At 43.5% G+C, this 23,914-nt stretch overlaps 2 protein-coding genes across 2 annotated transcripts; both read left to right on the forward strand.

Moving 5' to 3' along the window:
* The first annotated feature begins 109 nt into the window (after positions 1-109).
* Positions 110-14,215, forward strand: SS18L1 (SS18L1 subunit of BAF chromatin remodeling complex). The gene is made up of 11 exons (XM_015881590.3): positions 110-544; positions 2,104-2,180; positions 3,292-3,376; positions 4,156-4,300; positions 7,425-7,622; positions 8,565-8,729; positions 9,659-9,760; positions 10,162-10,254; positions 11,046-11,165; positions 11,957-12,084; positions 12,273-14,215. Exons 1-11 carry the CDS (start codon positions 476-478, stop codon positions 12,297-12,299), a joined length of 1,209 nt encoding a protein of 402 aa, XP_015737076.1. The 5' UTR covers positions 110-475; the 3' UTR covers positions 12,300-14,215.
* Positions 14,216-14,387: 172 nt separating this feature from the next.
* On the forward strand, positions 14,388-18,912 carry MTG2 (mitochondrial ribosome associated GTPase 2). Its single transcript, XM_015881591.3, has 6 exons — positions 14,388-14,547; positions 15,790-15,937; positions 16,505-16,620; positions 16,892-17,110; positions 17,741-17,879; positions 18,288-18,912. Exons 1-6 carry the CDS (start codon positions 14,404-14,406, stop codon positions 18,680-18,682), a joined length of 1,161 nt encoding a protein of 386 aa, XP_015737077.2. The 5' UTR covers positions 14,388-14,403; the 3' UTR covers positions 18,683-18,912.
* Positions 18,913-23,914: the final 5,002 nt, after the last annotated feature.

The raw sequence follows: 23,914 nt of genomic DNA on the forward strand, positions 1-23,914 counted from the left end.
CGAGCTCCATCCGCCGCTCCTTACGCCAGGAGCGGGCGTTGCGCAAAGAGCGTAAGCTGCGCTAGGAGTAGATGGCGGCGGTTGTTACGCAGTTGGCGCAGCTGGAGGCGGCCGGCGGAGGGAGGGAGACGGCGCTCGGCTGCGACAGGAAACCGGGCGGCAGGGCCGGACCATGTGCGGGCAGCGGGGAGAGCTGCGGGCCGCAGGGCGGCCGGTTCTGTTCATATCCCGATAATCCTCCCTCGGTTCCACCCGCTCCGACCCGCCGGGACCGGCCCCGTGTGCGGGGGGTTGTGTTCGGGTCCGTGTTGCGCTGCCCGTTGCCTCGCGCCGGGCTCAGATCGTACCATGTGCGGCACCTCCCCTGCCCCAGCACTGCGGAGAATCGTGGGCCGGCAATAGCAGGAGATAATAACAATATTATTAGAGCACGGGACCCGTACATTAAAGACACGTAAAAAAAATAAAGCCCACCATGTCGGTTGCCTTTGCTTCTGCTCGGCCGAGAGGCAAAGGGGAGGTGACCCAGCAAACTATCCAGAAGGTAACGGCATATCGGCATATCGGCATGCTTTGTACCGCGGGGTGGACGCGATGCTGGACGTGATTCCGTCCGCGATCCCGCAGCCGATGATGGAACGAGGCGGATTGAGGCAGAGAGGGAAAGTCGTGCATGGCCGGGAATGCGGAGATGGACGGCGAGAGAGAGACAGAGAGAGGTGGGGGAAGGAGGAGGTGGAACAAAGCGGAGATGAGCGGAGCTGCGGAGCCGGAGGGAACGGGATGGAATGAGCCGGGTGCTGCCGGTGGGAAAAAAGAGCCACAATAACGCGTTGGAAAATCGCAATAGCGTGTTGAATGTGTGATTACTGACGGTGTTTGGGGACGGTGAAATAAAATCCGATATGGCATTGGGAAGGGTTTTGTGTTTGGATGCCGGAGGGAGCAGCGCTCAGCGGTGTTTTTCGCCTGCTGTTACCGCTGCTGGTGACGTGTGTATTGGTGTATAATGACAAAGGTGGTGAAGATCTGCTCTGCGCTGAGCTCCGGTACCGCAGGGCTCCCGGTTGGGAAGTGCTGGTTTCCCATCCCGTTGGCTGGCACAGGCGCTGCGTGCACCTGCCGAACCTTCACCCCATCCCGTCCCTCCCAGAAGGGAACTGTATCACGAAGCGGCTGGAGACTCAATAAAGTCCGTGCATGTTTCACTCTGAGCGCTATCTGTCGTTTGTGCTGCCTGTCAGCTCCTTCCCCACCACGGAGCCGTTTTGTCCGTGCGGTGGCAGCGAGGTGCGGGTGATGATGGGCAGCGAGGCGGGGTTGATGTTTAACCCAGCAACGAGCGGATCGGCAAGAGGTGTTACAGCCAAACCGCTCATTCTCATGTGCCAATAAATGACTTCAAGGGAGAACAGCTGGAGGATGGTACAGAGCAGGGATGGAGCTGCGTGTGAGCACGGGGAGTGTGACTGCGTTTGTTGCTGTGGGACTTCGGGGCTGGCAGTCGGTGTCTGTGGCTGCTGGCAGTGGTTCTGTTTGCAGAGCTGGTGGTGCTGAGCTGGGGACCTGCAGGCACAGACTGAATGGATGTTCTGGTTCGGTGTAATGGAGCGGTCAGATCAGGCACTGATGCTGGGCTCGTTATCTAAAGCGAGTTATTTAGACTGTTGTGATGCCATTGGAAAACAAGTGCGTTGTTATTCGTGTTTGTAATAGAAAAGCAGCTCGTTTTTATTCATTAACTCAATAATCTCTGCAAGCTTTAATTATTCCAGCACTGCCGACCATCGGGAGATCACTGACGTGTTGGAAGTCAGAGCTTTGGCCGCACAGCAGTGATGGCGCTGCTTTGAAATGCTCATCAAATAGTAATTGTAGGGCAGTGAGCTGCTGTTTCTTGTGGGTGGTGGAGATCAGAAGTCGGGGCCGCCTGCATCCCAGCAGGTCAAGGACCTGTGCTGTGCTATGCAGGGACTTGGTCGTATCCCAAAGCAAAGTGCCCAGAACTCCATCATTGGCTACAGGGAGCAGATGTGGAGTATGACACAAATACGGGTCTGTAATGTGATTCTCACGTGTTCTGATCGTGTTTCTTTTATGCAGATGTTAGATGAAAATCACCACCTAATACAATGTATTATGGATTATCAGAGCAAGGGGAAAACTGCAGAATGCACTCAGTGAGTATGATGAGTTTCGGGCTGTGTTTTTTGGTGTGCTTTTTCTCTAGGGCTGTGCTATGAGCAGTGCTGTCAGTGAGGAAATGCTTGGACTGATTGGTTAGATTGGCCTCTATTACAAAATGTATCTTGTTCTTGGGATAGAGGGTTGGGTTTTTCCCCCCAAGTGTTTGAGAATTTAGTATTTAGAATATATTTAACAGATTATTTATTAAGTTTGGAGAGTCATGACAATGTCTTCACCTCCTGCTTGGAACTTAAAGCCACTGAAGATTTCGAGCAATGAGGGTCACAGAACGTATCTGCAAGGCAGGCAGTGCTGTGTGTCTGTGTGCCTTTGGGAGGAGACACCACATCCCATGATTTTGCATTCATTTCACAACCTTGGCTTCATATTTGCCATTTTACTACTTCCCACACGTCTTCCCCTGATCAGAAGGAAAAAAATCATGTTAAAATAGATTTTCTCTTACCTTCTTCTCACACTCCCCAGGTCTGACTCTTCACTTTGCACAGTGGTACATCTGTAGTTTGCTTTTGGATGCCCCCCTGTTCTTCTGTATGAACTTTTCCAGTTCATGGAGAACTGTGAAGAAGCAGAGATGCTTCAGGTGCTGCTGACTTGAGTAAACACTCCAGTTAAAGCACTCTTGAACAAATCTTGTTCTTCTTAGCTTGTTGGCAGGGCAAACAGCTTTTGGGGTTTGGAATGGCATTGCAGATAGGACCCTGGTTAGACAGAGGAACAATCTGTGGCTGGTTGTTCAGGCTGCTGACCCCATGTCAGTTCTCAAGCCTGAGCTCCCACTGCACAGCGCGCTCCATGTGCTTGCAAAGCAGTGTGTGTTTTACCTCCTGCTTCTCACGTGTTTACCTGTTGGTCAAAGGGGTGTTGAACACGCTGTTGAAAAGCACAGCAGCACAGATAGAGGTCGGGATGGTCACTGTTTACAGCACAGATATAGGTCAGGATGGTCACTGTTTTCTTTGACAGACATAAAGTGGGATCATGTAATGTAATGAACTGTTTGAGCATAGCAAAAAAAAAAAGGAGTTGGAATGTTCTGTGTTGTTAAACCTTTCCAAATAAGCTTTACTCCTTATTCTGTAGATACCAACAAATCTTGCACAGAAACCTCGTTTACTTGGCAACAATAGCAGATTCTAACCAGAATATGCAGTCCTTGCTTCCTGCTGTAAGTACCGATGCTACCACCACGTATATTTACTGTGCCAGAGGGAAACGTGCTTTGATGCAGACACTGATCAGTGTCAGTAAACCTTTCTTTTTGGTTGGTGGTTGTGCAGACCAGCAACCACATGAAAAGCTACTTTTCCTGTGTTTCAAATGCATTCTTTGGGATATTTGTGTTAATATCTGTCTCTGTGGCCTAATTTCTAAATACTGGAAATGCTGCAGTGTTACGTATCTGAGCAGGATCCATTTGGTCCAGATTCATTCTTCTTTGCCTGTTCTTACTGTAAAAGTCACTCTTTTGTATCAGAATTTTCCTTCAGTATTTGGGCATTGGCTTGCTTTTAAAAACCGAGTTATTGCTGAACGGGTTGATTTTAGAAGTATCCAACATAACACGAAATGCACAATAGCTTTATGCTTGGGAAAGGCCAATTTGTCAACACTCTGCTGTATGGTGTTTGCAAAGGCATTTCCCCACAGCAGTTACTTTCAGTCTGGTCCAAATGAAATTCATCTAAGTACAGCAGAACGGGCACAGAAGCCGATCTCTGTTAGAAGCACAGCTTGGAGACCTCTGCTGTGCTGCCTGCTGGCTTCCCCGTGTCACGCTGAGTGTCATTCACACACGCTAGTCAAATGGGAGCAGGTTTGCTCAGAAAGCAAGGGAAGCACACGCACTTGAGGCAGTTTTTAGTCACGCTCGGGCTAATTTGAGGGTGATTATTTTTCTAAATAAAACCTAACACAAAATTTGCTTCTCCTCCTTGTTGTTTGCAGCCACCAACGCAAAACATAAACTTGGGCCCGGGAGGAATGACTCAGAGCGCATCCAACCAATCTCTTCATTCACAGAGCAATCTCAGTGATGCAATCGGGACGGGCCTTCCTCCTTCCTCCCTCATGCAGAGTCAGATTAGCAATGGTGAGCCTTGGTCCCCTTTGTGCTGCTTTGCTGTTGCTTGGCAACAAAATCATTAATGCAGAAAATACTTACGGAGCTGTAAAAGATCTCACTCACCTTTCAGGCAGATGGGGATTTCTGGGACGTGCTGGAATCATCACAAAATGGCTCCAGTCTGTAACGCTGTTGGGTTCTGCCAGGCCTCCAGCCTGCTTAGTAATTCGATGGGAGAAATTAAAAACAGTTATAAAATGTCTAATGAGAATCACCAAGTAAAGACGCCTCCAAGTCTCTAGTTACAAAATGATCTATTGCAGCACTTTGCTCTTGAAGATGGTGGGGCTGGCTGGGGTAAAATGGGATCGGTTGCATGACTAACTGTACAACCAAGCCTTTAGATTGCAGAGCTCTTCTAGGCTAGATGGCTTTTTGGAAGACAAAATGGTGTTACATCAGCCTTTGTCTTCTACAGAAGCTTTCAGGGATTGTACTACGCAGCCAAAGAGTTTGCACAGACATTTTATATGGCTAAGATAAATACACACACATTTATCTATTGGTTTCTTTGGTTCTCGCAACTAAAAAGAAGCTGAGATTTTTGTTGTTGTTGTTGTTTACGTTGTATTAATAGTCCATAGTATGAATCATCCATTTACTTATTTTGTACTTCAAGGTTATTTTGTCAGCTCTTGTTTATGTGGGTCTGTCCCAAAGTGAGAGAGACAAAAACAATGTCTATAAATAGAAGGAAGTGACTGTAAAATCACAGACCTTGGCAGGGGAGCTCAGGAGCAGATGCAAGCAATGAAATGACTTCTGAGTTTTTAGAGATCTATTTGTGGCCAAGCTGGTGGGACCTCTGGAACAAATGGAGGAGGTGCCTACTTTGATACACTTCCAGCTGTAGAGAGGAATTCATCTGTGCCGCCTTTCCGAAAGATTTATTAAGTAGTATTACAGTACATCAGTCCCTAACCCAGTGCTAAGTGGACAGCTTACTCTTTGTCCAGATGTTTTGACCAAGGCTCTGCACCTGCATAGTGCCAGCTTGTTATGAAAGTACTGGTCCACTGGAGGCTGGTCTGAAGGCAGAGCTGCTCTCCAAAAGGAAGGTGTGACTGTGAATGCACTAGCCTGCCTCTCTTGGCGTGCTGTGAGTAGCCCAGGGAACAGCAGCAGTGATGGCACCTTAAGCTATACGACATCCAACCCTCAGCAGGTACAGCATTGTTAAAGGGGGAAGGGCAGGGAAAGACCTAAGACTAGTACGTGTTATCCCTTATTGTCCTCACACTGGCCTTTAGAGGAATCACCTGTGCAGCAGTCGCTAGGTAATACCTTAAATGCATGATAATTACCAGCAGTGGACATTAGGTCAAAAACTAATGATAACTAATGGTAATTCTGCCTGTGGGGACAGGTTAAAACTGACTGACATACTTGTTTCAAGTAATCCAACAGCCAGTCGGTGATTCTTCATGCCACAGCCCTGCAGGCAGAGCCTGTACATTCAGACATCAGGTAGGGAAGCTCAGCTCCCAACCAACTGGGGAATCCTCGCTGTTCAGAAGTCATGAATGAGGCCTTTCAAGGACAAAACTCAGCTCTCTTAGATCCACAGGAGTCTGAAAGAGGTTCAGTGCTTTGTATTTGCCTTATTGTTCCAGTATTTTTATTTAAACACTTTTGGTCACGCTTTTGTATTTTCCTTTGCAATCATGAATTGGCCAAAGTTTTTTGTTGATGTTGGTTTCTTTGGGGGAGTACTTTAAAGAAAGCCCGGATTCTCACATTTTCCCATGCTAATAGGGCAAGATTTACCAACAGATGCTTTACTGTGAGCCCAGGCTCTTTCACTCAGTGCCTGCAGATGCCATTCAAACAGCACATGGTTTTGTGCTGCACGAAAACAAGCATCAGCTTTAGAAGATACAGAGAACTCAGGGAGCACAGAGCTCTGTCGCAGCGTGTCCCTCTGGTTCTGCAGATTTCAGTAGGAATAGCTCAGTTTCTTTGCTATTAGAAATGCTGCTTCTCTCCATGAGAGGAAAATATAATAACCAACAGCAAATTTTCTGTTTCTGATGACTATAAATATCATTAGGAGCAGTTAATGAGGTTTGCAGTAAGAGAATTAAACATTTTTTTCAGAGGCTGTAGATAGGCTTAATAACCAAATTGAAATATCACCATTGGAATATAATTCTGTCTCTTCTAGGGATCCTGCTTGTCTTCCATTCTATCTAAATTAATTTGGTAGACAACAACACACAGCTGAACTTAGATAGCCAGCTTCCCAAAACTCACCCGTAAAAGTACTTAAAACAACTAACAACAAACATCAGGAGCAAATTTTACCTAATTTTTGTTATCCAACAACAAGAGAATTTAAGAAAGGAAAAAGGAAGCAGCGCAGTGCAGGGGAAGCAGAATGGTGCTCACTGGGGTACAACTGGAGCAGCCCAGTGGTTATGGACAGTGATACTGGTTACAAGGTGCTGTAACAGCAGTGGTTATGATGGAGACTTGGAAAATATGCCTTCAGAAAGGCTGAGGTGGTTTCAATCAGACTTCCAGAGATGGAAAGATAAGCTTGTCCTCCCGGTCCGATGAGGGGGGCCCTGATGCTTCTTAAGCCTGAGTGAGAAGTGCAGTTGGTTGGAGGGGAAATGAATGAATGAATGAATGCAGACGTGCAGAGTTTATCAGCCACTATTGTGCCTTCCCATTGTCACCATCTGTGTGAATGGGGTTAACAGCAGGACGGAGGAAGGAAGGCATTTCAGAAGGCTGGGCTGTTTCCAGTCTGTGCATTTTCTGCAGTATCTGGCACTGCTGGCAGTTGTGTGTTTTGCTGCCTGCAAGATCTGTGGAAGCCCAGGATGAGCTGCTTATAGGGCACAGCTGCTGAGTCTTTCCTTGTCTGCAGTTCTGTACAGCTCCATTTGGCAGGCAGGAATAGAAGCACCGCTCTAACTTTGCAGGAAGCAGTTTTGTCTGTCAATAACTGAGAATTCTAATGATGAGGATTTTTTGGTTTTGTTTTGCCTTATTGTATTTTAGAAAGGCCATGGGGGCTTTAATGCTCACTGTACATTGCTGATAATAGCATGGATTCTCTTGTTGCTCTCTTTAATTTTTCTAGGTCCCAATCACGTGCCTATGCAGCAGTCAGGCCAGAACACCATGCCCACAACATCTCTGAGTATGACTGTCAGCAGTCATGGAACCGGGCCTGGTTACAGCCATACAGTGCCTGCATCTCAGAACGTGCCAATGCAAGGCCAGGGGTCAATAGGCAATTATGTCTCTCGAACAAACATCAACATGCAGTCGAATCCAGGTAAATACCTCTTCCTCCTTCTGGGCCAACTTGACATTTCAGTGACCTCAGAGGTTTACCGCACATGAATGTGTTCTGTAGATGTTTTCTGTAGACAGGGGCAAACAAAGACGCAAGAAGAAAAGCTTTAGGCTGGCTCTGAATGAAAGGTGTCCGGCTGCAGAACAGTTTAGGACTTGTTTGAACTGACGTTGACTTGCCGTGGTTAACAGGTGGTGGAAAAGAGAGCTCCCTGATGGGCCCTGGCAGCAAATCTCCCGGCTGTGGGAGGGAATGGAAAGGCATCTTTATGCTGTCTGAAGGAGCCTGCCAGCCAGAGATCGATCATTTATCATTGATACATTACTGCCATGTTTTTATGATTTTATAGCGATACTTAACACTGCTTGAAGGGCATAGAGAGAGATTAGCAGGCAGCTCTGAATTTGTCTCTTGACCTGTAAAAATGAGTATTGAATGGGCTGTCCAATGTTAGTTCTCAATGAAATATAGGGGGCAAATCAATCCTAGGATGTTGGTTTATTTAAATTGCGTAATCATTGGATATATAATGAGATGGAATTAGAAAAAAGATAATTGATTAGTGGACAAATACAGCGATGAATGAGTCAGGATAGAACTGGGAACAAGTATCAGTTCTTATTTCTTTAACCGTACTCCAGTAACGATTACATTCTTTGTAGATCAACTAGCAGTAATCAGAGTTAGTTGTGATGTCGAATTTGCGACCGAAACAAATGGCAAGAGCTGGCTGTGCAATAACATCTATGGTGGATTACGGTGAAGAGTTCAATGTGTGTAGTAGGAAAACATCTCCCCCTGTGGAAAACTCACAGAATGGTCAGGATGTGATTTAGTTGAACGCTTTAACTTGCTTCCAAAGAGACTAGAGAGAGAACTGCCACATCCCTTTATAAAACAGATTCTCCATGTACGTTGTAGTCTCGATGATGCACCAGCAAGCAGCGACGTCACATTACAACTCGGCACAAGGAGGGAGCCAGCATTACCAGGGGCAGTCCTCCATTGCCATGATGAGTCAGAGCAACCAGGGCAACAGCATGATGGGTCAGCGACCAATGGGCCCCTACAGAGCTTCACAGCAAGGTGAGATCTCTGATTAGCTTATTGCTGGTGGTAGTACATTGCTTGGTGATATTCCATCCACCCTGTGGGGTAGGCAGGGCAAGAAGTCACTTTTATGCATGAGGAATCCCATATGGAAAGAAAGGAAATGTGAAATGCCGGATGTGCCATGACAGTCAGAAGAACTTGAATCTCTTTTCAAGTTTATTTAATTATTTCGGGTGTTTAGAAACAATTCTGTGTAAAAGAGACCGTGCAGCTCTAAAGAAAAGACGAACAGTTCGATGTACAGCTCACTGAAGTAACTGGAAACCTTCTCATTTCTTTTGAATGGTATTGAATGGATCAGCCGTAAAATGGCACAATTAACAAGGAACACATTTCTGCAAACAAGATAAAATGTGCCAGCAATTAATAGGGAAAATTAGGCCAAAGCAAGGAAAACAGCAGAAGAAAACCACCATGCTCTAACACCTCTATGGAAACAGTTCTAAGAGGTAACAAAGCTGTTAGACTGACTCTAATATAAACTGAACTTTGCTAAGAAACAAATTAATACACTAATTAAAATATATTTAATTCTAACTGTGTTCATGAGCATGGAATCCATTCCCGTGCTTTCTAATAGCTCAGATCAGTAGATGAAACGTTGCCATTCCTTTTGGTATTGCCGTACAAAAGAGCGGTTTTCGGACTTCCATTACTGACAGTAGCGTAATTTCCATTTCAACTCGCCTTGTGTTCTAAAAATACAAAATTGTTTCCTTTTGCCAGTGAGCAAAACTTCTTAGAAACTGCTCTGAGCATACACAGCCTGTTTCCTTATAGCATACACAGCCTGTTTACTTATCAAGATGTAAATGCTGTCCTCCTAAAACAAAACCAATCAGCACGAACGTCTCTCAGTTGCCCATGGGCTCAGTGTGCTCTGTCTCATCTTTGCCTTGCAGGTTCCTCGCAGCAGTACATGGGTCAGGAGGAATATTACAGTGAACAGTACAGTCATGGCCAAGGCTCATCAGAACCCATGAATCAGCAGTATTATCCAGATGGTAATTCCTGTGTACTGTTGTCATGGCAAACACATTAAGATTTGTTTCCACTTTAAGTGCTGGAATGTTCTAATCCCCGTGTGGAAGCAGTGTACAGACACATACATGTCAGTGCACACTGCTATCAAACTGCTTCAGAGGGTGGATGCAGCCAAGTTTGCATTAATATGTACTAGTGATTTATCTTATAATATATACTAGTGATATCTTATAATATATACTAGTGATTTATCTGTAGGTGTGAACTTCTTTGCTACATACTCAACCTCTTGTCTTAGATTGGGTTATTTTCTCTTAGCCCCATATTTGTGCATTAGCAACTTCATACTATATGTATTCAACAGCATGTATCTATAGTTATATTCACAGTGTATCTGATGAATCTTTGCTGTTTCTTACAGGACATGGTGATTATGCCTATCAGCAGTCATCCTATACTGAGCAGAGCTATGACAGGTCATTTGATGACTCTACACAACACTATTATGAAGGAGGTAGGAAAATATCAGTTATCTTTGAAACCCAAAGCTCTAACCCCCTAAAACAATAAGGAAACAGCATGCTTATGGAGATGTAAAATATGACTTGCATTGCCTACATTACTAATCTGCTACTCAGCTATTATTTAAGTGTCCGGAAGACAAAATTTAGCTATTATAGCACTTTTATACCAACACCATGATCAGATTGTGCATGCAGCATGTCAGTAACCGTATGGTGAGGTAGTTATGCTTGTGCAGCCTTATGGGATCACTATGAGCTTATGCATAGCCTCATGTTCATTAACAAATTATCCTCAGGTGTAGCTGAACCAGATAGAATTCCATTTTGTTTTGTTAGGATACTGCAAATGGAATTTCCACTGTAGTTGTTTCTAAAAGTCAGTGACAACTAAATGTGTTGTCCTTCTGGGATGTATGAATAAACATCGTTATCTGGAACACAATATACTGGGAGGGCTTTTTGAGAAGCCAGCTGTTTACCCTGGCACCCTTATCTTTGTGGCTCTGCCTTTTTCTTCTGAACCACTTCAGCAGTAAAACCCCCTTTGGGGAGCAGGTTGCTTGTTCGCTGGTTTAATGATGTGTAGAAATAAGCAACTCCCTCCCATTCAGAAGAACTAGAAGTCACTAGAGAAATAAACTCATCATGACTGGCGAAATGCAAACATGTGTTTCTGAAAAGAGCCTGTCCATGAGCTCCAGCCCAAGGCTCCGTACTGCAGAGGTACAGAGGAAGATCTGCTACAAGCATAACCACACTGTGTCCATTTTTCCCCCTTTAGGAAACTCTCAGTACAGCCAGCAGCAGGCAGGATACCAACAGGGAGCTGCACAACAGCAAACGTATTCCCAGCAGCAATACCCGAATCAACAAAGTTACCCAGGACAACAGCAAGGATATGGTAAAACTGCCACCGGTCAAGTATTTGCAGTACTTCATCTTGATGCCTCCATTCCTCACCTAAACTATGCTGTAAACTATCTTATTGATTAACCTTGGCCATCCATGTACTATAAACAATCAGACAGCATAGCATGAAAAGAGATTCTGGGCAGTGGCATCCATTAATGTAGCACTGCATTCCAAACTGTTATGTTAGCATCCCATTGCCTTCTCTCTTGATAACCTGAGAAAGTTATAAAGGACTCGTGTTGACTGGTAGGTGTCGGTAGAAGGTCACTGCATGGATTCTCATGCCTCCTACACATCCAATAGTTTTGCAACTGACATAAAAAAACACTTCAGACGATCCAAACTGACATCAACAATCCAGAGAACCGTTATTCCTTTGCAATATCGTGCAAAGGTTTTAATTCCTTGGTGAGGAAAGAAGGTGAAAGAGAAAAGTGGAAGTGATTTGAACATCGAGCTAATGCTGTCATGGGGCTTTGGAACCTTTCTGGTTGCCGGGGCAGGGCTCCTCACTGCCATCAAATCAGGTTTGAGCTGTTCATTGGTCCATTGCAGGCATCTTTGGTCTCTGGAAGAAAGAAACCATTTCAGGTTAATCAGTACAAAAACAGGGGCTGGAGAAAATGAGGATACTCTAAATACTAGTTTCAAGGCAAGGGACTGCCTTGCAGTACATACTCGCTAACCTTATCTTATTACCCTCATGCTTTACATTCTGCTAACCATAGGAACTCCCTGTAGCAAATGGACTCCTATTAATAAATGTCTCTGTCTCCTCAGGTCCTGCACAAGGAGCATCTTCACAGTATTCCAGCTACCAACAGGGACAGGGGCAGCAATATGGGAGTTACAGAGCTTCTCAGACAGGGCCATCCGCTCAGCAGCAGAGGCCTTATGGCTATGAGCAGGTAAACTGTCTAAATCCCTGCTATAAAAAAGCAGATTTAGCTGTTAGCTCTGCACATAAATCTATCTGGTATTTTGGTGCAGGCATATCAGAATTTATAAACCAGCAGAAAACTAACTCTGTTTATTCATCTCTGATATATTATTCTCCAATATTTATTTCTCTCTCTCTCTTTTTTTTCCCCCCTAGGGACAATATGGAAACTACCAGCAATAAAATAATATGATCCTGTGTCAGATTCATTTCAATAGTATTTCCATCTTTTGAACTGGATGTACCGGCAGTTTTGATTAATTGTAATATGTTGGTTACCCCTTAGCACAAAGCAGCGTCTGTATGTGAACAGTGTTCATTTCATGCTGGATATGAAGCAGTGCACTACTGGTAACAAGGCAATGCTTTAATGGTTTGATATTTGGTGCTGTGTATAGTACTGTATGTTGATACGACGCAGAAGTTTTTAATTCCCCCCCCCCCCTCCCACCCCATTCTTGATGTTTCTAAATAGTTTTAGGATCATTTGATCACGGTTGTGTCCCGTTCTGACAAAATGCCAGGTTACTCTGCATTCTAAGTAAATACGAAGCCATCAGTCATATCTCAGTCCAGGAAAGTGTCCTATGGTAGGTTATCAGCCTTTGTTAAACTAAATGCATTGCAGGTTACCTGCCAGCCTCTGAAATCCATGGCTCTTCACTTCTTAAGAATAAAGGAAAGATTATATTCCTTATGTGAAGACAGTTCCACGCTATAAAATCAACTGCAGTTTCTGAAGTACCTACTGGGCAAACTACCCAGCGTTTATCATTCAGGAATCTGCATAATTCCATTATTTCTGCTGTAAAAGGTACAGAAAGATGATCGAAAGCTATGATCAAGGAAACGTTAATCACTGGTGGCACCTTTTATGTATCCACGTAAAAGAAGGTATTTCTGTCATGGAAAGAAAAACAGAGATCTGCAGTGTTTTCCTATCAGATGTCTGAATATTTATTTATTTATTTATTTATTTAGTGGTGGCAGAAAAGCAACCAAATTCGGCTTTAAGTGTGCAACAATATCATGCATATAGAGGGGGAATTGTTAATGGGATCAACCGGTGAGAGAATACCTACAGAGGGAGAGTCTAGAAATATGAACTGGGGATATGAAAGAGCCACTATGAGTTATTTCTACTCAGTTTTATATGTCCCTATAGGCTGTTGAATAAAGCACTTATGAAGTGCTTCTGCAACTGACAGATGAAATAACATGCCCAGATTTCCCTGGTGAAAGAGTAGGATGGTTGTAATCAGTTTTGAATAGGAGGTTAACTGGAAATGTATGCTGTAAATCTACCTTGTGCTGTAGGACTGTCGTTTGTTCAAACCGGTGTAATTTACAGCGTTTTGAGATCTAGCACTTTGTGTTTTGAACAACCAGGAACCCAGTAAGACAAGAGATATCTCACTTCACTACGTCTATTCCTGTAGAGAAGAGTCTTTAAGTGGACAGTTTGCTATGGGATGTTGTCCAAGCACTGCCCTTGCAATGTTAATGCTTTCCATTACTGATGAAACACGAGGTGTTTTCAGCCCGTCCTCATTTCATTCATCTTTCCTGCTGGTGTTTTCATACAAATAAGTACTCAAATATCAAGGAATGGAAAGGAAGGAGGTTTTTTCTTTATGACATATCAATATCACAGGTAGCCAGAATGCAATATTGCTCTTGGCCAGCTCGGATGTACACCTTTCCCGTGGCTTTTAAAAGAGCTGAAATACTTTGGAGATAATATGAACAACACTTGGAAGGAAGCAGCAACATCCCACCAACCCGAAATGTCTTACATTAAGAACTTCTTGAATGTTGTGTATATAATGTATTTGAAAGAGCACTTTGGAAATAGTTTGTACATTTATTTCCTAATTTATACATGATTTTGGTGTTAATATTTCTAACTGTTAATAACAAAAAAACAAAAAAAAAAAACCAACGTTTATTTAATGTCTTGTCCATTTTTATGTATCGATGTGGAACACCGACGTGACGCCAGCATTTTGACTTTTCTTTCATTCTAACTGTAACCGTTACCTGTTTTGTAATACAGAATGCTTGGAAATTGTTTAGGTTAAACGTTATCTGAAAGACAACCTGGTGGTGCTTTTCTTACTGCTCAGACTGAAGGGATCCCCCTCACACCACCTTCCTTCCCCCCTCACTGTGGTAACGCACGGCGACGCTCTTCCCGCTCTTTCTCAACGGCCGGCAGCGTAGCGCTACGCATGCGTAGAGCGTAGGGCGGGGCGGGAGGTTACGCTGTTTGCGTAGCGGCGGTGCCATGGAGCTGCTGCGCTGTGCATTGGGGATACGGGGGTTGTTAGTGTGGAGACCCGTATCCCGGCCGGCTTTCTCCACTAGTTGTGCTGCTTGCTCAAAGAATAGGAGGTTGAGGCAAAAAAGACTCATTTCGGAGAAGAAATTGGTGAGTGCTTGCGTTGTACGCCGCGCTGCTCGCTTCCAAGCCCTGCCCTCCGCAAGGCCGTCGGTGTTATATAGGGTGTTATAGGTTTGTGGAGGGGGCAGCTGCCACACCGCCTGGTTTTGGTGTTGGGGAAACATCAGAGGACCTTCTTTTCGTGACTGGAGGGAGTTTCTTATCTCTTAGTTCGGTTTAAAGCTGGTTTCCCGTGTCACAGAATCACAGAATGACCCGGGTTGGAAGGGACCTCAAGGATCATGTAGTTCCAACCCCCCTGCCTGGCAGGGCCACCAAACATACACCTTTACTACATCAGGTTGCCCAGGAGACCCCATAGACCCCATATATCCCCATAGAGACCCCATAGATCCCAATAGAGACCCCATAGAGACCCCATAGATCCCCATAGAGACCCCATAGATTCCCATAGAGACCCCATAGATCAGGTTGCCCATGGCCCCATCCAACCTGGCCTTGAACACCTCCAAGGACGGGGCATCCACAACCTCCCTGGGCAGCCTGTTCCAGGGCCTAACCACTCTCCTAGTGAAGAACTTCCCCCTAACATCCAACCTAAATCTTCCCTCTTTTAACTTCAAACCATTTCCCCGTGTCCTGCTATTGTCAGCCCGTCGCCGTGTGGTGGTGCCAGAGCCTGTACTATGAGGGTTTGTCAGAGTTCCATGCTCCTCATGGAGCTCCCGTCACAGAATTGATGTGTTAGCACAGCCCGGGTACACACTGAGCTCACACTGAACAGTTCCATCCACCTGCATGGCTGCAACTCTGATTCCTCCCAGTCTTACACTGGGGATTTCAGGCATTTCCCATAGATAGGGCCCTTCAGCTTGCTGTTACTAGCTGGAAAGCCAAAGCACAGCGCAGCCAGAAGTGAGATGCTGAGGTTATGTCAGAAATAGGGCCAAAATCTGCAATTCTCCCCCCCTCTACCCCCTGAGTCATTGCTTGTGACAGATACTGAAAACAACCCCACTTATTCTACTTTTTTTCATTCTCCTTTCTTAATTTTCTTATTTGTTAATAGCTTGGAATACGTATTGCTTTCATCACCAGGTACAGAAAGCGATGAATCAGTGTGAGAACATCACACAGACGTATTTAATTTGGGAATTACAACAGTTTAGAGGGTCTCACTGTGTCAAAAAGAGCAGACCTGCACATTATTAAGTTCTGCAGGCCAGTTAGCTCATTGAATGGTGTCTGTGATAAATATCATCTTTGCAGTCACGCTATTTTGTGGATCACCGGAGGGTGCGTGTGGTTGGGGGACAAGGAGGAGGAGGAAGTCAGTCCTTTCATAGTGAACCTAGAAAAATCTTTGGAGGTCCTGACGGTGGAAATGGAGGCGATGGAGGTCATGTCATTTTGAAAGGTAAAACTCAGCACTTTGCCCCCTCTTATTGACTTCCACCTGTTGCTTGGTTTGGTTTCTCATTTCCACAAGTTATTTCTCTCAAAGCTGTCTTTGCTTCTATATTTTGTTCTGAGCTACAGTGAGGAGGATATAAGAGACACTTATGTCCTATAAGAGCCTTAGAAGAGTCTCCTAGGAAGTGTTTTAAAAATCATGGTGTTCTGCAAACGTTTTAGCAGCTGCTACCTGGCTGTATAAAGATAACCCAACACATTTTACCCTTAAGCTGGTTAAGGTGCTTCTGCTACCACTCTGCTGCTAATCTGCCAAATCCAGGTGATTTTGTAATGGCTGCCTGCATTTTGGAATGAGCCACTTCATGAAATACATGGTTAACAAAGCTAAGCAGATAAGTAAAGGCAGTTAAACTTCACAACTTACACTGATATTAGTAGATTATATTGAGACGGTGAATCAGATATGTATTAGTGTAGCATTCAGAAACAGAAAGAACAGTCAGGATAGAGTTCTACTTTGCATGTTCTGCTAAAACAATGTCTTTAAAATACTCGTTTTGCTTTACAGCTGACCAGCAAGTGAAATCACTTTCTTCAGTCCTCCCTTTCTATCAGGGTTTTCATGGAGAGAGAGGAGGAAGCAAAAACTGTTACGGAGCCAATGGAGCATGTGTTTATGTTAAAGTAAGTTAAGGTTCTAGTTGCTATATTAGCTTTATGTTTACATTGCTCGTTTTCAAGGTCCATGAACTCATGAAGGGAATGTATCTCGTACATTTCTACAGGGAACAAAAAATTCATTATTCATCAAAATTAAACTTATTTGGAAGGTCAGTCTGACCAAAATACAGTCCTGACTTGCTTTAGTCTTCGTGGTGTAATATGCCTAGAGAAATCAAGCACAACAGGCTTTGTTGGAGGTGCTACACTGAAGTTAACCTCTCTTTGTTGTAAGGTCCCTGTAGGTACATTGGTAAAGGAGGACGGGGTAGTTGTGGCTGACCTCACTCAACATGGTGAAGAGTATGTTGCAGCTTATGGAGGAGCTGGAGGGAAAGGTAACCGCTTCTTTCTTTCCAATGAAAAACGAGCTCCAACATTATTTACTCCAGGAGAGCCAGGTCAGGAGAGGATCCTCCATTTGGAACTCAAGACAACAGCTCATGCAGGATTGGTGAGTGTTGCTGTGGTTCTTCACCTTCCCTATTGTAGGATGACGTTTAACTGGCTGAAGGAATAATGTCTGGTAACATTTTTGTTGGCCGTTTGGCTTGCTTGCAACTTGATGCTTTCTTGCTGTTATTTGGTAGGAGACTATCCAAAATGATCTGCAGAGCTGTCAGGCTCTTGCTGCTTCATCCTACTTTCGCTAAAATTAATTGCATCTATAGAAAAGCAACGTCCAAAATTCATGAATGATTAATGCTCACTAATACGTACGGCAGGTATTGTCTGCAGAGTCTACAGATGAACAGTACAGCGTGGAGATAAAAATTAGAATGCAGATGAAATGAGAGATGCAGAACAAAGTGACATTGTGTTTTTCCAGGTTAAAATAAGTCCTTCTGTATCGCACTAAAAAATAAATCATGGAGATCTTTCTGTGTTTGATGTATTTTGTGAGAAATGTCACCTATACATAAAGGAGGGAAACCAGGGAGCATGCAAAGTTAATGTTAATCCCCACTGGGAGAACGTTTCTACATCTGTAGGAGCTTTCATTTGTTGGTTTTTTTTTTTAGTTATTATTGGAATTAGCCTTCAACTGTGGCTTTAATGGGTTTAATGGGTGCTTGTCTTCCAGGTGGGCTTACCAAATGCTGGGAAATCGTCGCTTTTGAGAGCACTGTCCAATGCAAAGCCAGCAGTGGCTGCCTACCCCTTCACAACTCTAAACCCCCATGTTGGCATTGTCCGCTATGAAGACTATGAACAAGTAGCAGGTAAAAATTACAGTACTCCTATGTATATAAAATTATAGTACTGAGTGTGCCTTCATAGCAGTTTGTGTCACACAGCTTCATCTTTGAATGCTGTAGAAGTTAGCAGTGCTGTTGAATTAATTCTATGGAACTTAAAACTTGATGTAACAAAAGTACAGGAAGCCCATTTCACCCCATTTCACATTCACTTATGCATAGCCTTAATATCAGAATAGCCATCTGAATTCTGTCTTCACTGGAATAACTTAAATCTGAGGGGTGTAAGATAATAGCAGCCAGGTTTTAACATGAGTTGTCCATAGTATTTATGTGCTGTGATGTAATTCTGTAACACTTGCAGTGGATTGGGAAAGACTTTGTCCTTGTTGTTTAGTGTCTTGGGTTCACTGTGAAATTTTCTCCCTGCAGTTGCTGACATTCCTGGCCTAATAAGAGGTGCTCATCAGAACAGGGGCCTTGGGTTGGCCTTCCTAAGGCATATTGAACGATGCTGCTTTCTTTTATATGTGGTGGATCTCTCTGTGTCTCAGCCATGGATTCAGCTGCAAGACTTAAAGTATGAACTTGAACAATATAAAAAAGGATTGTCTACAAGGCCTTGTGTTGTCATTGGGAATAAAATCGACCTCGCTGAGTCCAGGATTAATCTACCACTCCTTAAAGAACAGATAAGTGACAGAGTCATTGCCTTGTCTGCACTGACAGGCGACAACCTGGAGGAACTGATACTGCATTTGAAAGAGCTGTATGACACTTACGTGAAGGTGGAACAGTCACAAGGGCAGAGCCCGGTGAAGTGGTAGGAAGCAGAGCTGCTACAAACTGCTGGAAGGAAGAAACGATCATAATTTGATTAGATAACATCTGCACGTGTTGTTTTCTTTGTAGTTTCTTTATTTTGATTGTATTGTACACAGTTTGTGGATTTGTTCTGGGCTGCTTAAGTGGAAAGACTTGAATTCACCTTTGAGGTGTTGTAGGTGTCGTAAAATAAATGCAATGCTTTGATTTTATGGTGGGAACATTTACAAAATGTGTTAAGTTTTCTTCTTGAGGAATTGGGAAATTTTGATTTAGAACTGTGGCTTTTTCTACAGCAAAGCTGATAATTCTACTTCTGTCCCTTCGAACATTTGGTTTGGTTTTGTTCCAAATACTTAATTCTTCTGGGTAGCCCATCCTTAACAAACAGGCTTTCTTGCCTTTCATGAGTGATGTCCTTTTGTTCCCCCTTCGGCTGCCTGTGGCTGCAGAGGAGCAGTCTGGTTCGGTCTGTGTACCCTCATATCCTTTTGCTGTTGGGTGAGATCTGTGATTATGATTATGAATTAGAACTTTATATATGTGAGAAAGCGAGGGTGTGCCCTTTCTTAACAGCAGCAGGTTTTTGTTCTGAAAAATTGCAAGTGTGACTTAAGTGCTTGAATTATTAAGTAAGAAAAGTAAAATGGGTAATTACCTCTTTTAAGTTCACTTTCTGAGTAATTGTTCCAGGTACGATCAGGGAAAAATAAGACCATAAGGATTAGATCCCATAGGAGCTCTCATGTTTTGTTTCATACTTGCTTCTTCCCCTAGGATTTAGCAGACTGAATTAGGTGGAAGTTAATATTCAGTTCTGTCATTTATCAGTTCTGTACAGCACTGTTTGGCCTCACTGGATTTCCCATCTATTACTTCTTGTGTTCTTCAGCAACGCGTGACTTTGCAGGCTGTTTGGTGCTTATAGATACTCAACATGTCTGAATGTATTTGAGTATTTTGAGAATGACAAAGACCATTTTCAGCACCCTTTACCTGGAGATCTCACTCTCAACTTTTAGTGCTCGTACAGTCTCGGTGCTTTCACTGCAGAACATTCTGTGTACTGATGTACAAACAGCACAGCAGGTTGCTGGATGGATCAACAATGTCCTATGGATCGTGTAATTGGTTTGTTCTTAACATTTAGCCACCTGTTCTAAGGTGACAGACCAGGTTCTTAACCACAGGCTTACAGTGTTTGTGGAGGTTTTACAGGAGCACGTATCCCTTCATCTGTTGATAAAAAGTGCCAAATAGCTTCAATTTTACTGTTGGAACAAGTGTTTGTTGGAGCTTGACCTCTCTGTAGTCCATATAAATCTATATTGAGTGAAGTAACCTCATGAGAAAGGTCTCTAAGGTACTGCAGAACAGGTGTGACTGTGTCCAATGCAGAGCTGATAGTTTGGGTCATGTTTTTCTGTAGTGCTCCTAAAGTATTAGTGAGAAGGTCTCCTGTACACGCTGCTTCTTACAAGGTATAGCGCTGAGGAGTAACCTCTGAATCTTCTGAAAATAAGGTATTTACACAGGAAACTTGTTCCACTGGTAGGAACAGATGAGAAAGGGGTAGAAGTGGATAGTGGTAGGACAGGGGGGAATGGTTTTAAACTGAGATGGGAGATTTAGGTTGGATATTAGGAGGAAGTTTTTCACCCAGGGGGTGTTGACGCACTGGAACAGGTTGCCCAAGGAGGCTGTGGATGCCCCATCCCTGCAGGCATTCAAGGCCAGGCTGGATGTGGCTCTGGGCAGCCTGGGCTGCTGGTTGGTGACCCTGCACACAGCAGGGGGTTGAAACCAGATGATCTTTGAGGTACTTTCCAGCCCAGGCCATTCTATGAGAAAAACAATATCTAAGCAGCCCTCATAGTATCTTTTACTGGACCCACTGTACAATGTGTGTAGGGAGAGTGGGTAAGTGTTCTGCTTAGTATCTCTTCTATCCACCTACAGCCCTATCATTTGCTAATCCTAATGTTGCAGTCTGCCTGGCCTTTAAAACACAGCTTTGTCGTCTTCTGTCTTCCGTAGTGCAGTTTCCAGTGATGCTCTCTGTTAAGTTTCCCCATCTTTTAAAATGGGAATTAGTTGTTCCTGTGCTACAAAGGTCTGGAAAGAATGAAGTTACTCATATTTTTGGGGGACAGGTTTTGTATGTGTGCCGGTAATAATAAGGAATGATTTGACAACCCTTGATAACAGAACAAAGACACCTTCAGGCTGCACTCCTGGTTTTTCTTCTAGGTGGTTTTGAGGGTTATTATGTGGGATGTGCCCATTTTTTTTCTGACGTACACCTGGTAGGAAAAAGGCAGAGAGGTTTTTATCAAGCTTTTAATATTGAGCTTGTGTTTGTCCTTCGTTTTCCCACTGAGAGTAATTTTTCATCTCCTCTTTCTTCGCTGCAGTAGAATTGTCCAAGGCAGCCTTAGCAGCGTCTGATTTCTTACAGGGTTTGGTTTTGTGTTTTTTTTCTGTTTGGTTGTTTTTCTTCTGTCCTTGCTGACGTGAAGCATTGCTTTGAATCTTTGGAGTGAGCATTCCTTGGCTGGGCTGCTTTTTGCTGTCCTGTTACATCACCAGGATGGAAGTGTTCATGTGTTACATCCCTATTTCCTTGGAGCCAAAACAGCAGGCCAGCTGTACTACTGGACCGTATAATTATGGTTTAAAAACTTGTTCATGTCTGCATGCTCATTTTCAGTAAGAGGTAATGGGTAACTTTATTACAATTCATTTTATTCCGCTAACATGCCATTAATTTTAATTGGAGTCACTCTGCCATAATGCATTGCTGACCTTGGTCCAGACTGTTGAAATGGAGCAATGCAGCACGTTCAGATGCTGTTATTTCATGTCCTGGGTATTGGGTAAAATAAGACACAAAACATGAAAAGCTTTGTGCTTATTCACATATGCTGAAAATGTTTTATAAAGGCTGAATCACCTTTTAAAACGCATGCATTAGTAATGCATTTAGATCCAGACACATTAATGCTGATTACAAAGTGAGACTAAACACCAATTGCAGAACAAATTATCTTCTGTTCTTCCAATCCCCAGCAGGTGCCTCTTTATCTTTGGAAGCAGAGAAATCCACGCTCCATGGATGTGCAGGTAATCGGTATCTTACAAAGGGGTGGGTTTTTTTTGGATTTTACCACCACCTGGAGGAACTCAGTCTTAATAATATGCTTTTCATTTGGATCTTGACACTTGCTGAATGTTCATTGAGAAAGGAACGTAGCTGTTTTCCAAGGACGTGTGAATTCCCCCCCCAGTACATCCTTTGTGTACGCGCTAATCAGCCAGGGACAGAAGCTGGCTATTCACTGTCCAAATCTAGATACATTAATCTTCCACTACGAATGGAAAATGCTTATGAAGAAAAACATTTCTGTGAGGCAGTGTAATTGCTTTATATGCTGGTTGTCAGGAAGATATCTGTGATGGTACAGATGGACTATCCGTATTTTGATTATCTTATTCATGCAATCATACTGCTGGGCGGCCATTCATTTCCTGCTGTTTTCCGCTGTTAGGAATGAGGAAGATGAGTTTGCTTCGTCCACATTTATCCCATGCAAACCATAACCTTGTGGAAGGTCACTGCATGAAGTTGATGTTTGCACTGGATTCTTTTAGAGAACATCTGTCTGTGCCCCGCTGCACATCTGCAGGCATTCAGGTTTTTCCCCACATTAGACAGAACAGGATTTGCCACATCAGCACGTGCAGCTCATTAACTGCTACCGTTCATTCATGGAAATTATCATCAAGCGTTCTAAAGATAGTGACTTCTTAATGCTCACTAAATATACTCAGATGGCTCATGAAACTGATCAGCATCAAACAGTTCTAGAATCCTATATTAAGGCTAAATAAAGTCAGTGCTACAGAAGTTAATTTGTTAATGTGTTTAGTCTGGAAGAAAACCAATATAACCTGGAACTAACTGAGTTACTTCACTCGTTATTGGTGAATGAGTACAAAAGTTGGATTTGCTTTTAGTGAATATTCAAGCTGAAAATAGAGCTCTGCCTGCTTTCATTTTAATAAAGCCCCAATATTTATATGCTAATGGAAAAAATAATTGACGAGCGTCACAGATGTAATGGAACAAAGAATAAACTCCTCCTGTGTTTGGTGCTTGCTCCTCTTCATGATAATTAATATACCCATTCTTTTGTTGCAGTTTGGTGGATCCTGTCAGTACAAATACCAACTTGGCCATTGCATAGCTTGCATTTCAGCTCACTGATGCTCATGTTTCAGCCCGCTTTGGTATGGAGGAGGCAGTTCTGTTGCATTACTTGCTGTCTTGATGTCTTCTCACACCACACTTGTGAGTGATTAATATTAATGCAAACAGTTATTCGAATGACTTGATATGAAGACCTTGAATGTTCTTAGTCTTTTGATCACTGCATGAACTGGGGCCAGCTCTCAAGAGATGAATGAAAGGGGGATGGTTTTCTTGTTTGTTCCAGGCAAATTACCCAAAGAACCGTGTTTTCAGAAAGCATTTTTGAGATGGTCATTTTGAAACGACCTGGGAGTATGTGGGATTTCCAATGGGAGACTCTAAGGGATTTCAGCTGTTTATGAATTGTTCTGCACGCTTCTGTCCACGTGAGTTCTTCCCAGTGAGAATCTCAGGATGGGTACTGTGGGCATTTTGATCCTCTGCTGAGGTTCTGCTTTGCCTTTCTGTTCTGTCCTTGCAGTGCTCACCATCCGTGCATGTTTGACCTCAGTCTTTGCCTTACTCTGGAATAGGCATCAGTATTCTTCTGTGCACATAGTCCTGCAGGGTAGTTTGCAATCACAGCGTAGATTAGAAGTATTAGCAGCAACAACAAAGAACCCTTCCCACTTGTGACTTTCACAAAAGCTTTTGAATAACAGCTTAATTCCAAGTCATGAGAGTGCTTGACGTAGGCTGCATGCCAGTATTACACATATCATTGCATCCATATATATTTTTGAATACAAGCTGTATCAAATATTAAACAGTGTTTTAGCTGCAATGGTCTATTGAATTTGTGCTTTTTAGGGAGTGTATTATTTTCATAATGGAGGGTAATAGCTCTGTTTTGTCAATCCATCATCAATTCAGGATCACTGCAGGGTCTGTGTGCAACTTAATGTTCAAGAAATTCTCTGTGCAACTCCCATCATTGTTTGTTGCTCAATAAATGGCTTCTAATGACTGAAGCTGTGTGTGA

The sequence above is a fragment of the Coturnix japonica genome, chromosome 19 (genome assembly GCF_054131305.1).
Source record: "Coturnix japonica strain WE chromosome 19, WE-NBRP24, whole genome shotgun sequence".
In the NCBI taxonomy this organism is placed as follows: Eukaryota; Metazoa; Chordata; class Aves; order Galliformes; family Phasianidae; genus Coturnix; species Coturnix japonica.